Raw genomic sequence first — 15,073 nt, 5'->3', positions numbered from 1 at the left:
ATAAGAAATATTACGTTACAATATATATAGATATATATTTGTCCAGAAAATTTAACTTACTTGGATGTTAACATTCTTTGAACTTGAACCTGGTTGCAAGCGAAAAGGGAAAGAAAGAAGTAAGCCCCTCCGATAGTCAAAGACCACCATGTGTGTCGTATTGTAGGATCAGGATCAAAACTTAAATAAAAAATACATTTTGATTTAAAATACTATCATATTAGCAAATGATTGTATGAAAAATTTTACTTGAAAAAATTTAATCGTCCGCCTTCATATGCTATATTAAATACACTTCTAACGCCGCCTTCAAGATCACTTAACGCAACACCAATAACGCAAGATACACATATAAACATAAGTGCACCTTGTAAAATATCGGTTACAATTATGGCTTTAATACCACCGATGCTGGAATAAAAAGTGCAAATCAACCCAATCAGTATTATACTCATATTTCCATTGAGTCCTGTAGTGGCTTCTAATGCCAATGCCGGAGCATATATAACAATGCCCGTATAGAAATTAATTTGTATAAAATTTATTGCACTCGCTATCAACCTCGAAGTTACTCCAAAACGTCTTTCGAGATACTGAAATATCATAAAATATCTTCTAATATTAGAGTCCTCTATCATATAGAATTTTCGCTTAAATATAATTACCTCAAAAACACTCATAATTTTGAGTTCATAAAAGACTGGGAGGTAAAAGTGAGAAACAACAGGCGTTCCTAAAATCAGACCCACATATATCACGTTGAACTGTGCACCATGACTATAATTTTCAGCGCTGCTCCCAAGTAGTGATATCGCTGACAGATAAGCAATCATCATAGTAAAAGATAACAGAGTAACTCCTATGGAACGGTCGGCAGAAAAGTATTCCTAAAAATAAAAATCGAAAAAATAAGTGGTGACTAATTCAAGAAAAACGTGTCTATATTCTTAATTTTCTCACTTCAGCAGTTTTTTGCTGTCCACCCGTAAAGCGGAAATAAACTCCAATAGCTGCTGATGCGATTAATGTGATACCAATAGTTATCCAATCGACCCACTGAAGTGACGATTCAGCAATAACGGTGGAAGTAGTATTCTATCACAATGAAATAATGTAAAATATTTATAATTAAATAGTTATCAACACATTAAAATTTTTAGAAAACATTCTTAGATCTGTTAAAATAGGATTGCGTTAAATTTTTTAGATCAATATGTACAGGTAGCTCTGACTTAATCGAACCAGATACTGCTAGATATCATTTTTCGATATAGATTTGGCTGGTTAGATCAAGATAGAAATCACAACATCTAAATTAGTTCGGCTGAATTAAATCAAATTATACTCGAAATAAAGTTTGTGTGGATATTCAGCTGCTTGAATTCGACAAATAAGTGTATATAGAATAAGATATGGTCAGATAAAATAAATGACCTGTATATAACTTTTTTACCATACCTGTACCAAAAGTTTAAATTCCTACAACTAAGTTTAGAGGAAAAAAAGACTTTTTTAATGAGAAAACAAATGATACAAGTTATCGCATGCACCATTATTCCCGCAAACACAGGCAGAAATTCAAAGTTTTAGTTACAGGTTTGGTAAAAAATTGTATACACACCACGGAGGAAGGTAGGACGTCCCGATCTGCGTGTTTTTCAGTCTCACCTTCGGCTTGGGTAGGCAATTGTACATGCTGGTTGGAATGTCCTACTTTTCACCATTGGTGTATGATATACTATTACGTAAGATTTAGCTAAAAAGGTCTAAACAGATATTATGTTATCTGTATTTATCTAATCGAATAGTGCTTGATCCTGTGTTTGTTTATGCTTTATTGTGTAATAATAGCTTTACAAGAACTATAACAATGTAATTCAATGGAGGAAAATATATGATGCAGTAAATGAATTTTTTAATATAGTATTAAGCAGAAGATAATAAAATCTGTGAAATCCTAATTACGGTAGTTTGGAATTTATAAATGATAAAAAAAAGACCACCGGTGAAGCGTCATTTATAATAAATAGTCCTTCGGTTGAAGAGGAGAGTCCAAATACATTATTTTGGCCAATGACTCTTTCAACGGTTTCTTACGTATTATGGGCCAGGGGTTACAATAATCTAGTCTATTTTGTTCAAAAGTGGTGCAAACGATTGTTAAAAAAATTTAATTGTTTAAATTAATATATCTTTCGAACCACTGATTCGATAGGAAAGTTAACTGAAATTAAAATGTTTAGAATGAAAAAATACACAAAAAAGAAACCACACGTTCACAGAAAATACCGCAAAGATTTTAGTTCGCTATTGGCTTCTAGATTGCAGCTAGATAGCGGAGATTCCTTTTTGGCTACTATTGCGCATGATACGCATAAAGTAGTGTTTATCTTTATAAAGTCAAGCATAATTCAGAAGAACTATTTTATGTAATTTTTAATTATTTTAAGATTAAATTTAAATAAAAATGGTAAAGTGTTGTGCTGTTTTAAATTGTTTGATTGGGACAAAAAAGAGCGAAAAAAAAACAATGACTCCAATCATCGACAGACTTCTCTATTTGAAATTCCACCAGTATCCTACAAATAATATATATTATATTATTTAACTAATTTACTTATTTGAAGTTTAATAACAACATTTAATTTGAAATAATTAGATATATTTATTATTCCAGACAAATTTGTTTACGAGTTACATTTATTGAACGATGAAATTATTAAAAAAGATAGAATACCAATATTTAATCAAGATACTTATATTTCAAATCGAAAGGAATATACTTTAAAGCCGAATGTCATTCCGACAGTTGATAGAATTCCAAATGTCGCGGAAGCTGCGAATTTGCGAATAGATCCTGATAATGTACTTCCGGCCGCTAGAACTCGCAAAGTTAAAACTTCTAGTAGTACTCCGGATCTTAATAAAGTAAGTTGATTTTTGAGATATCAAAACAAATTTATTTTTCTTAAATTGAAGCCAATTATACATTTGTTTTACATTTTATTTAATAGCAGTCTGAAAATACTCACCATGAAAATTTAAGTCTAGGAGAAACAAATTTTCACAGTGATAGATTATTGGAAACTTTGAAAACTAATATGTTGCCTCAAAAATGGAGCTGGGCTAATGATGTAACGGATAATCACAAAATATTTTTGTTTTATGCTGATCCCAAATCTTTATCATTAAGATTTCACGTTAAGATAGATGAATCATTGAATACACCGGCACACAAAAAAAAAATTTTCTGTACACCGGGAAACACCTATCTACGGGCATGTTTTTCGACCCGCTGAATACGAATTTCAAGTCAGTTTAGGTCGTCCAGCCTTCAATTTCGAGTTAATAGCAAAAAACCCCCAAAAATAGCGAAAATTCGATGTTTTGGCAAGAAAAAAAATTTTAAGATCTAAGGCAAGCACAATTTTCTTGTATTTTGATCTGTTAAATACTAATTCCGATCATAATTTAATCATAAATCGTTTTCAATCTTAAAAAATCGTAAAAAATCATCAAAAATTTCAGAAATCGAAGAAAATTGGGATTATCTTGGTACAAAAAATTTTGTGGACCCGGATTGACGGATATTTTCATGTAATTTAATCTGCTTGATCTGATTCTGCAATAAATTTGGCCCATAGTCCCCTCAAACATTCATAAAATTGCAAAAAATCGATAAAATAGCAGAAAATTTGCTGCTGAAAAAATAGAAAAAAATCTTTTAAACACAATTAAATAAATTTTTTGTAATTTTTATTAACAAAATACAAGATTAAAATCTCAAAATGCAAACAAATTGCAAAATCTATGGAAATTACGTACAAGCAGAATTAGAAGAATGATTTTTCCAACTTTTAAACTGTTTTCCAGTGGTATTGAACTCTTTTAGTTTTAAATGATCTACGGAGTAGATTTCTCTTTCGTTTGTTATTTTTTTTTGGTATATTTCTTTTGAGTGTCCAGCAATAGTCTGCCATTATGTTGATATGCCAATTTCCTTGATACCTAGTCTCCATTTCACCTATGTCTCGATGAAAACGTTCTCCCTGCTTTTCACTGTACTCCCGAAGATTCTTAGGAAAGTGGTCGATGTGAGAATCTAGGAAGTGTTATTTCAGATTCATTGAGCATCCTAAATTTTTGTAATTTGTCACTAATTCTTCGACTATTGTCCTGTAATTTTCACTTTTATTCTTTCCTAAAAAGGTATGACACACATTTTTGAAACTTACCCAAGCTGCTCTCTTCGTATCATTCATTTTACCTATAAAATTAGCATCCTGAAATAGAGTTCTGATTTGGGGTCCTTTGAAATTTTCTCTTTTAATTTGGCATCACTTATCGCCGGAAACTTTTCTCTCAAGTACTGAAAACAATCACCATTCTTGTCCAGAGCTTTGACATATTGTTTTATGAGACCTAGTTTGATGTGAAGTGGCGGTAGCAGATAGTTTGAAGGCTGAATTAACGGTGTTCGTATTACATTATGAGTACCGACATTTAATTGCACTCTCGTAGGCCATTTTTTATTACATAGCGATTCTTTCTGTCTCTGCTATCCCACAAATATAGATAGCAAGAATATTTTGTGAATCCTGATTTTTGGCCTAAAAGAAGTGTGATTTTAGATCCCCGCAAATTTGCCATTGGTGTTCTGAATACTTTATCTTATCCAATACAATTCCCAAATTTTCATAAGTCTCTTTAAGCTTCGTTGAATGGGCTATTTGGATTGGCGCTAATATGTTTCCAATGTGAAGCAAGACAGCTTTGAGACTTCTAGTTGATGAATCTATAAAGAGTCTCCACTTATCGTCTTTAGAGATATTAGGTTTTAATTTATCAACCAAGCCTTTAACATTGGAACAGTGCACCACCGAGTTCTCATCGTCCTTTGTGAAAATCTTCCGGAATTCCTCTTCTTTTTTCCGATAAAAGTAAGCCGTTACCTTTTTAGCTAACAAATTTTTATTTTTTAGTCTTGATGCCAGTAATTCAGCTCTATCCTTAGGCAAATTTAAATCTCGTATGAGATCATTTAGTTCTTCTCGACTAAATGTTTCAGGGTCTTTCGTTTTCCCATCTGGCATGAAATCTTCATCTTCGGGATTTTCATCTTCAGAAATTTCTTCTTCCTCCATTGGCACTTCTTCTTTTTCTACTTCCATCTCTTCAAGAGCTTCGGTTTCATCAACAATAACTGTTTTCTGTGGCTTAACAGCTGATAAAACATTGGCGTACTGTATTTAACTTCTATTCGACGAAGTAAAACCGGCAATTTCAGTCATACACAAGTAACAGTTATGCGAACTAGTTGGTAAAGTCCAGATCATGGGAATTGTAAATTTCAAGTTTTCTCTGTTTTTGGTTTTTTCCCATCGTGTCAACATAATATTAAATCGACCACAAAGTGTGGGACCCAGGCAAAATCCAAATTTGTAATTTGAATGCAAAAGCATTCTTCATAATTTCGTTTTAATCTATCTGAAAACGTTCTGCGGTTTTTTACCGGCTCAAACTTTCCACAAACGTAACAAGATAGATCAAGACTCATTGCATAGATGGGAATTGCTTCTTGTAATAGTATACTCTCCAGTAGCCAAGTTTCCCACTACTGAAGAGCTGCAGTCGCTGGATGACGTCGCCTGCCGGCCTGCTTTCTCACCCTGACCAGACGCCGATACTGGATTCCGAATTCCTGCATCGTAAATTACTCATCACTTGTACCTGCCATGACGGCACATATGCCGTTAACCCAGGGACTCTGCCAGATGATTCTGTTGCCCACCGTCACCTCGAGGAGGTGCCCTAGTTGCAAGTACGAGCAAGCATGCAATGAAATGAAGTCTGCACATCGAAGAAGTTGAAATCCCAACACGATGGCAAATTTTCAATAAAGAAAGGAAAAGATGGAAAAAGAGGTATCCACGTCGTAGATCATTTGAGAATGAAACAGTAGAATACCCTCAAAAAACCGTTAAAAATCCAATTTGTGTACATTCTTGGATCTTAATCTTGTATTTTGAAAATAAAAAATACAAGAAATTTATTTAATTGTGTTTAAAAGATTTTTTTACATTTTATTAGCAACAATTTTCTGCTATTTTATCGGTTTTTTGCAGTTTTATGAATGTTTGAGGGAACTATCGGCCAAATTTATTTCAGAATCGGATCAAGCAGATTAAATTACATGAAAATCTTCGTCAATCCGGGTCCACAAAATTTTCCATACCAAGATAATCCCAATTTTCTAAGAACCCCTCCAAGATCCTAAATATTACGTTTCACTTCACGCAAGGGTCAGCAACGAAAATGGATAACCTTCAATCTCTTTTTGACCAAATCAACATAGAAAAGTCAAAACAAACCGATGTCATCATGACACGAATTGATGAAAAATTAGCTCCTTTCAAAGTAGCAATGCAGGAATTAAATTCATAAAATGAGGAACTCAAGGAAACGATAAAAAATCTAGAAAAACATAAAAGATCGAACAACCAAATTTTATATGGAGTAACAGAAACTGGAAAATCGACCGACAATCTCACCGAGATCGTTATAAAGAAATTTAAAGACGATTTAAATATCATCTCAGAAGACAGAGACATAAATACGATCTACAGAATTAGCAAATACAACATAGAAAATGGAAAGGATAGGCCAATCCTCGTGGCATTTGTAAACTTCTGGAAGAAAAACTCAATAATGACAAAAAAAAAGAAACTGAAATATGTGTATGTGTCTGAAGACTACCCGAAAGAAATCCTCGACATGAGAATAAAACTACAGCCAAAACTGGAAGAAAACACTAAATAAACAAGAACTTAAAGATACTCTGGCAGTTTTGAATCACCTGGGAATCACGGTGGGTTTTTTTTTTCATTTTATCACGGTGATTCCGCGGTGGTTACACGGTGTACCCACCGTGATTTCACGTACACCGCGTAATCACCGTGGATACACCGTGGAATCTCGGTGAATACACCGTGGAATCATGGTAGGTACAATAACAGAAACAAAATATCCCCATCCCGACTTGTCCTCGTGGGGAATTAGACTGCAACCCTCCACCAAATACAGAAACAGATAAAGATATTGTCACGTAGTGATTCAAACGTGAATCGCTGCGCGCGATTTCCCATCTCACCGTGAATTTAACAACACCTCCTAGCTAATAAAGCGCATTTATTTATTATAATTTATTATTATTTAAGTATTCATATTATTTTTATTAATTATTAATTATGATTTATTCAGAAATTATTGATATTATTGTTTATTATGTTTATGTTTTGATAATTATTTTGAATTTTATGTATTTAATCAATATTTTCATTTCAGTTAGTAGCACACGTGCCCGTATATATTGTACAAAAATATCAACCGAAGGGAGAGTAAGTCGATAGGGTGGGGATAAAAATCAATATATCCCTCCCGCCATGTGGTGCACTGAAATAATTATTATTTTATTGTTTAAAGGGTTAATTATTATTATGTTTATGAATATTGATGAATAATATTATTTAATTTATTATTATCATATAACTCAGGTCGGGCAATATGTTTAAATATTTTATTTTAATTGATAATTTTGGGTCCGAGGTCATTAGAGGGGACAATACGTGAGTGATACCCATCCCTCGGAAAACCGACGCGGAAAATAATTAGAGAGGACCGGGCTATTGTAAAGGTAGGACGTGTTGTTGACCGCAATTTTTAAGTAAAATTATTCTGGCCCAGTTGCTGTAATAAAAGTAATTAAAAGATTAAAGAAAGTCAATTTAGTGATAATTAATTTTGTTATGTTATTTTAAGAGTATATAGTTTGCATATTGTTTATTGTCGAAAGATTCCGGAAGTAAATTATTATCAACGCCGGTAAGTCATCTGTATTATCATTTGTTGCATTGGCTATCGCTGGACCCTCGGTAGAGTTGATCGCGATAAATAATTGATTAATAATTGAACCTGAGTTATTGTTGTAATTATAAGTTGAGTATATTCGGCGTATGTCCCAGAGTTTGGTATACGTGCATAGACGCGTCGAATAAATTCCTTAGTAGATTATTGACAAGGATAGCGTATTTGACTCCTTGTCTTACAATAGTATTTTAAATATTATTTCTCTGGGTAAAATTTATTTTGTAAATTGATGGTATGCAACCCAGTGTTGCCAAATATATTCTGAGTTCTCGCGTCTTTCTCTCCGCAGAGTAAATATTATTAAATCAAGAAAGAAATTTGTAATTTCATTCCCCAGTGGATAATTTAATTAATTTGATTTTTATTATTATTATTATTTGGCTATAATGAGTATATTAATATTTGATAAAATTTATGCCAAAGAATTAATGTATAGTAGATGATATTTGGTAATGTAAAAAAATATTTTGTTGGATTTATACTTATAAATATATTTGGATTAAATAATATAGTAAAAGGATTCCAGTGATAGCCAACATTTGTTTGCTTATTTCCTGGATATATTTTAGTTACAATTATTCTTTAGTTATTTTATTCATTATATTTATTTGGTTATATTTCCGTTTGGTGCATACATTCTCGCTCGAAATTTGGTCCCGTGATCTCTTCCCTGATTTGTTATTATTTTTGTCCGTTTTGTAAAAACGGGCTGGCGCCCTCGTGCACTAACCCAGCCTGAGAAGCTGGTTCAGGCACACCTTTATTTTATTTATTGTTTAATATTATTATTTGGGAATATTTATAATTTATAATTTTGTATACACGTGGGTGACCGCATAGGTTTACCGAATTTTTTCGCGTCTCCGTTGCGAATTCGAAAACGGTATACGTTATAATATAAAACCAACCCTCAAAATTTGTACGTATAACGTAAGATCACTGGCATCAACAGAACGATTCCTAGAACTAACTAATGCTCTAAAAAATATCAATTGGGATATCTTAGGTCTCGCAGAAATTCGAAAAATGGAATGTAGGATAGAAGAATACAACGACCTTATTTTTTGCTACACCGGCAAAACTAAAGGATTACATCGAGTAGGATTTCTGATCAAGAAAAAATAAAAAAACAACATAATCAACTTTATAGGAATCTCAGAAAGAGTAGCACTTTTACAAGTGAAATTTCAATGCTTTTCCTTATCAATAATTCAAACATATTCACCGACAGAGAGATCAACGGAGGAAGAAATTGAAAAATTCTACAAAGACATTGAATATGCTCACACCAAGACCGAAGGAAAGGTTATAGTCATGGGAGATTTCAATGCTGAAATTGGTTGTCCACAAGCAAACTATTATCCAATAATGGGAAAATACGGTTACGGAGTGTGCAATGAAAGAGGTGAACGTCTCTTAAGTTATGCATACTAACACAAACTGTCAATAATGAACTCATTTTTCAAAAAGAAGGAGAACCGTAGATGGACATTAGAGTGTCTCAAAAAAATCGAATGTTTTTGTTTTTCCAATGAACGTTGAGAAATCTTTAGAGTATCTCTAGAAAACGATCCTCTGAAAATAAGAGTTCTTAATATTAATATTTAGAGGTGGCGTTTTGTAATTTTCTATTTCCCATTTACATAACATAGGAAAAATTGTTTTTAACTTTGGAATTTTGTAACTCAACATTGAATCGCTAAAGAAGATTGATGAAAATATATTCTTCTAGGAAATTAAACGCTCTATAAAAAAGTTTTGAACAAAGATTTCCGTAAGTCAAGCCGTTTCAAAGATATCAAGCCTTAAAGTTAGATCTATTCAAAATTTTTGGATCAGTTATTTTTAAATGTGACAAAATTAATTTTTACCACTTATATACCAAATATGATCAACTCAATAAGAAATATCTCTAAATAATCAGTAAACTAATGATCAGAAATCCATAATAATTAATAATAAATGATCAATTCTTTCTATTTTTAACAAAAATTACTAATATCTCACTGATATATGGCAAAAATCATCATAAATTTTTATATAATATATGTAAATGATTTATTTCAAGTCATATTAAGTCTTTTGGGTAATTTATGAACAAATAACCCTAGTTTATTTTTTCTCTTTTATTTACTAATTCATGAGTATTTTTTATTTTGAATTCGATTATTCTATACAGTGAGTAGCTTAATGAACTTCTGAAATGACTATAGGTTTTATTTGTATTATCTCAGCACTATATACATTGTTTTCAATAGCTTTTAATAGGATAGTCAATCCAATTTTTTAAGATTGATAATACAATGCTAGGAGGTTTGATAGTACATGCATCATTCACGCCTCTTCCCATGCAGGAGCTGCCAGAGTTAAACGACGGGCCCCTACTTGGCCCAGCACTGGGGAACCTAGCTTTGGCACACCTATATTGGCCTATGCTTGGCTCAAGATTGGGTACTCAGTCCTGGCCGTCAGGATGATTACCCGAGCTTGAGCGAAGACTAGGCAACCTAGCCTTGGCCATCTAATGGCAAGCCAGACTTAAGCCAAGGTAGGATTACCCTAGTTTGGCTATACCTTGAGACAATGTGAATTGTCTTCGTCGCCTTTAGCCTTGCGGTTCCCGCTTTTATCCGTCTCGTTGCCGTCTAATGTTATACGTCATAGTGCCATGGTCACATGACAACCTGTTACGTCGACGCATGTCTGTTAGGAGGGAGTGGGGACAGTCAGGAGGCTAGCCCTATGCCCAAAAATGATCGGTCACCACTTCGATCCTGGATCCGTTAACGTTCAGACGTTCTTATCATTTAGTATCAATTGTTATACTTGCGATATTCACGTGCTTTATATCTTGTAAATCTCATATTTCTTTCTGGCAATTAACTTGCAAAATAATATTTTTTATTGTTTATTAGTTATTAATTATAATTAAATTTAAGTACATTGAAAGTATTATATGTTACCGGCGACGTATTCGCGGTGATAAAACTAAGTTAAATAATAAAATCAGTGTATGACAAGGATTTATTCCACGTGGCTACTACTGCGTAGCCTGCGTTCCAGCTAGGACCATTAATATTGTATTCTGCGTGAAACGTTATTGTAAGTAATTGAACTTATTATGATTGGCAATAAATTTGCACATTGTCCTCATAAATTCCTTATTCTATCCATCACCTTATTCTATCCATTTTTTAATATACTGGTGGGATTATTTAATATGATAAAACAGTTATTAATTAAGTTAGAAATAATAAGTAAGTCAGCTGTAAGAAAGCAGCATACAAATTATCAGCCGTGAGGTAAGTTGATAAGCTTTTTTTTATACGTTGCCGAGTTTGAATAGGTACGGGTCTTTGCTTTGCAAGAACCCCAGCCCACTGCTCTGTTCAGCATAAAATAAAATTAGTTAGAGGCCAGCCTAAGCCAGGGTTCAACCCGCGAATTCTGGTGGCTGCTGGTAAAAATCGCGAAGACAAAAAGCGATTTGTCTCAACTGGCGCTCGAACAGGGACTTTGCAGTAGTTCAAATCGGCAACGAAAAATTTTATTAATTTTTCTCACGGCTTTACCCAAAATTTTTACCAAATTTCTAGTCACAATTGAATTTCTTACCAGTATTAAAAATTTTATTTCCCTACATTCACCTCTTCATTATTTTCCATGATTCATTATTCATCTAATTTCATAAAATATTTAATTACTTCCCCTATTTATTTATTTATCAATTCTATTTATTTATTTATTATAAATTATTTATTTTATTTATTATATTATAAATTATTTAAGAAACTGTCATTGTAATATTGTGTGTCAGTTTCGTTCCATAAGATTTTCGTGCGTTGTAACCTTGAGCATATACTAGCTATACGCGTCGTAACACGAGACACTAGTATTTATTTGCTTTACAGCTTACAGTCTCTACTCAAGTATAAAGACAACCTAGTTCGCGCCCAGAGCCCAACAGAATTTTCACCGAGTTTTTTTCACATCATTTACCTCCTTTAGATAATTTGAACGTTAATGATCCTGAATTCTACGAGGTTAATAATACTAAAATTTACTTTTCATTAAATTTATTCGTTTCCTCGATGTTTGAGCCAGGTCTGGCAACCAACCAGGGGCCAAGTCTGGTAACCAAGTTTGGACCAGGTCTGGCAAACAGGCTTGGCCCGAGATTATCATTCCAGACTTTTACCAAAACTGGGCCAAGACTAGCTTACAAGCCTGGCCCAAGGTTCTACAAAGTTGGGCCAAGTCTGGGCCAAGCCTGGGCCCGTGGTACTTTCCTCTCTGTGTTATTGGCTATCAGACTAACAACATCTCGAGCTTTTGCATCACACATTTCTTCTTATTAATCTTCGCTGCTAATTGTTTTTTATACAAAAAAAAATTAAGATAATTTTTCGTTTAACCCATTAGTACTCCGGTTATGAGCATTTTGCTCACAGGGCACTATTCAACTTAGAGGATGTCGCTGTAGTGCAAGCGAGACACTTAAAATCACGAGAGTGCTGACAGGTTAATAATTTTTGAATAATTCAGTGCATTGAGTTATTTAATTCTCAATATGACTTGAAATAAATCATTTACATATATTATATAAAAATTTATGATGATTTTTGCCATATATCAGTGATATATTAGTAATTTTTGTTAAAAATATAAAGAATTGATCATTTATTATTAATTATTATGGATTTCTGATCATTAGTTTACTGAATATTTTGAGATATTCCTTATTGAGTTGATCATATTTGGTATAAGTGATAAAAATTAATTTTGTCACATTTAAAAATAAATAATCCAAACATTGTGAATAGATCTAACTTTAAGGCTTGATATTTTCAAAACAGCTTGACTGACGGAAATCTTTGTTCAAAACTTTTTTATAGAGCGTTCAATTTCCTAAAAGAATATGTTTTCATCAATCTTCTTTAGCAATTTGTTGTTAAGTTACAAAATTCCAAAGTTAAAAACAATGTTTTCCTAAGTTATTTAAATGGGAAATAGAAAATTACAGAACACCACCTCTAAATATCAATATCAAGAACTCATATGTTCAGAGGATCTTTTTCTAGAGATACTTTAACGATTTCTCAACGTTCATTGAAAAAAAAAAAAATATATTCGATTATTTCGAGACACTCTAATGGACATGGTTGTCACCCGACCAAAAAACTAACCATGAAATAGATTTTATAATGATAAACTTATAACTAATATTGAAGTACTAAGCAAATTTAATTTCTCTTCCGATCACAGATTGGTGAGAGCAACACTGTGATTGAGTCGTCCAATGAAGCGTAGAAAAACCTACACAACACCATCTAAAATCCCCAAGACAGAAGCAGAAATCAAAAGATACATTGAAAATTTACGAGCACACACAGAACACATAGAAGCAGAACGTATCGATATCCAAACATATTATAATATCCTAGAAAAAGGTATAACAGAGAGCTTAAAATGTAAAAACGAAATCTAGAAGAGATGTAATAAACCATGCAGCAAACTTTTACAAAAATTTATACAGGAAACAAAATAACACTGAAATAGAAGCGCAAACAACTCACATAAAGATGAGTGAATGCATCAGACCAATTGAAGACTCCGAAGTTTACGAACATTAATTAATTAATGTAACGGGGCCGTTAAGCCCACCATTGACTACAGCAAAGCTTTTGACAGTATTAGTCACAGCTCAATCTGGAACGCACTACAACAATCAAACATTAAGTCTAAATACATCAATATCTTGAAATATACTTATACAATAAGCATGAGCAGAATAGAACTAGAAAAAAGAGGAGACGAAATATACATAGAACGAGGCGTCAGGCAGGAAGATCCTCTATCCCCAAAACTGTTTATAGCAGTACTTGAAAATATTTTCCAAAAACTGGACTGGAAAAACAGGGGAGTATATATGAACGGACACTATTTAAACCATCTGAGGTTCGCTGATGATATTGTTGTATTAGCTGAAACTGCCAAAGACCTAGAGGAAATGATGACATCACTTGACTGCGAAAGCTCCAAAATCGGCCTGGAAATGAATGTAGATAAAACTAAGATAATAACTAAAAATCGTGAACGCCCGATAGAGATAAAAGGTAAAAAAATTTGGAAAATCCAAAAGTGCACGACTTATAATACTCATTTATTACGAAATAATAAAATAATAATAAAAAATGGCGGGAAGCACGAATAAATTTAAGATATATACAAATTTCTTTCATTAAAATTTGTTGTGTTTTTCTTTTTTTTTCTTTTTTTTTTAATTATATTAGTATTTTTTTCATAATTATAGAAGAACCTACTCAAAATATCTTGATTAATAACAAAACCGAAAAAAATATGTAAATAAAAAAAAATAAAAAAAATTGAATTGAAAAAATTCAGGCTTATCAATTAGCAAATGAAAACAGCTGTACAAGGACGGTAATTCGCAAGCGCCCCTGGTGGGATAAATGTACGTATGATGCATAGATATATCACCATTCATGTTAATTTCACATAGATATATATAGATATAGTTATACAGCCTTTTTTTTATTTTATTAATTGTAATTAAACGACACTGAGTTACCTAGCCATTTGCAATAGGGGACCTACAAATTTATCAAAGAATTTATAAAAAAAAATTTGATTCAGTTACTGGATTTTTTCGCAAGTCATCATGTATACGGGTTTCAGACTTGACGGACAGAAAATTTTTTAAAACTATTTTGATGTTTTTTCCGTTTTTATTGAACTAAATAAATTTTATAAAAGTATAGAACTAATCTCCATTAAATTATCTTCAAAATAGTATGCAAAATATTTTGATTCCGTGAACTAACAAGGGTATAATAATTGAAACAGTTGCCGAAGTGAGGCGAAAAAAATTTATCGATCGTAAAGCACTCTCTGATGCTTCGCATCATGAGTCGTGCAATATAGGATATGTCAGGGACTACATCTACTTAGGAAAACAAATTTCATTTAAAACGTCAAGCAATGAAGAAGAAGTAACAAGAAAAATTAACACAGCTTGGAAGAAATTTTGGGCACTAAGAGAAATCCTAAAAGGGAACTTGCACATGAAAAAGACAATATTTGACACATGCCTACTACCTTGCTTGCTGTATGGTTGCCAAACTTG

The 15,073-nt window shown here is 32.6% G+C and overlaps 1 protein-coding gene across 1 annotated transcript in view; it reads right to left on the bottom strand.

Annotated features, from left to right (window-relative positions):
- Positions 1 to 15,073, bottom strand: part of LOC130669885 (putative sodium-dependent multivitamin transporter) — a 95,140-nt gene that overhangs the window by 68,882 nt on the left and 11,185 nt on the right. Inside the window, exons 2-5 of the mRNA XM_057473026.1 lie at positions 961 to 1,095; positions 666 to 887; positions 250 to 593; positions 61 to 180 (exon numbers count right to left, since the gene is read on the bottom strand). Of these exons, the coding sequence (XP_057329009.1) occupies positions 61 to 180; positions 250 to 593; positions 666 to 887; positions 961 to 1,095 (821 nt within the window). The remainder of the gene's footprint in view (positions 1 to 60; positions 181 to 249; positions 594 to 665; positions 888 to 960; positions 1,096 to 15,073) is intronic.

Source organism: Microplitis mediator, chromosome 6 (assembly GCF_029852145.1).
Source record: "Microplitis mediator isolate UGA2020A chromosome 6, iyMicMedi2.1, whole genome shotgun sequence".
In the NCBI taxonomy this organism is placed as follows: domain Eukaryota; kingdom Metazoa; phylum Arthropoda; class Insecta; order Hymenoptera; family Braconidae; genus Microplitis; species Microplitis mediator.
This window is presented reverse-complemented; position numbering and strand designations above follow the sequence as displayed.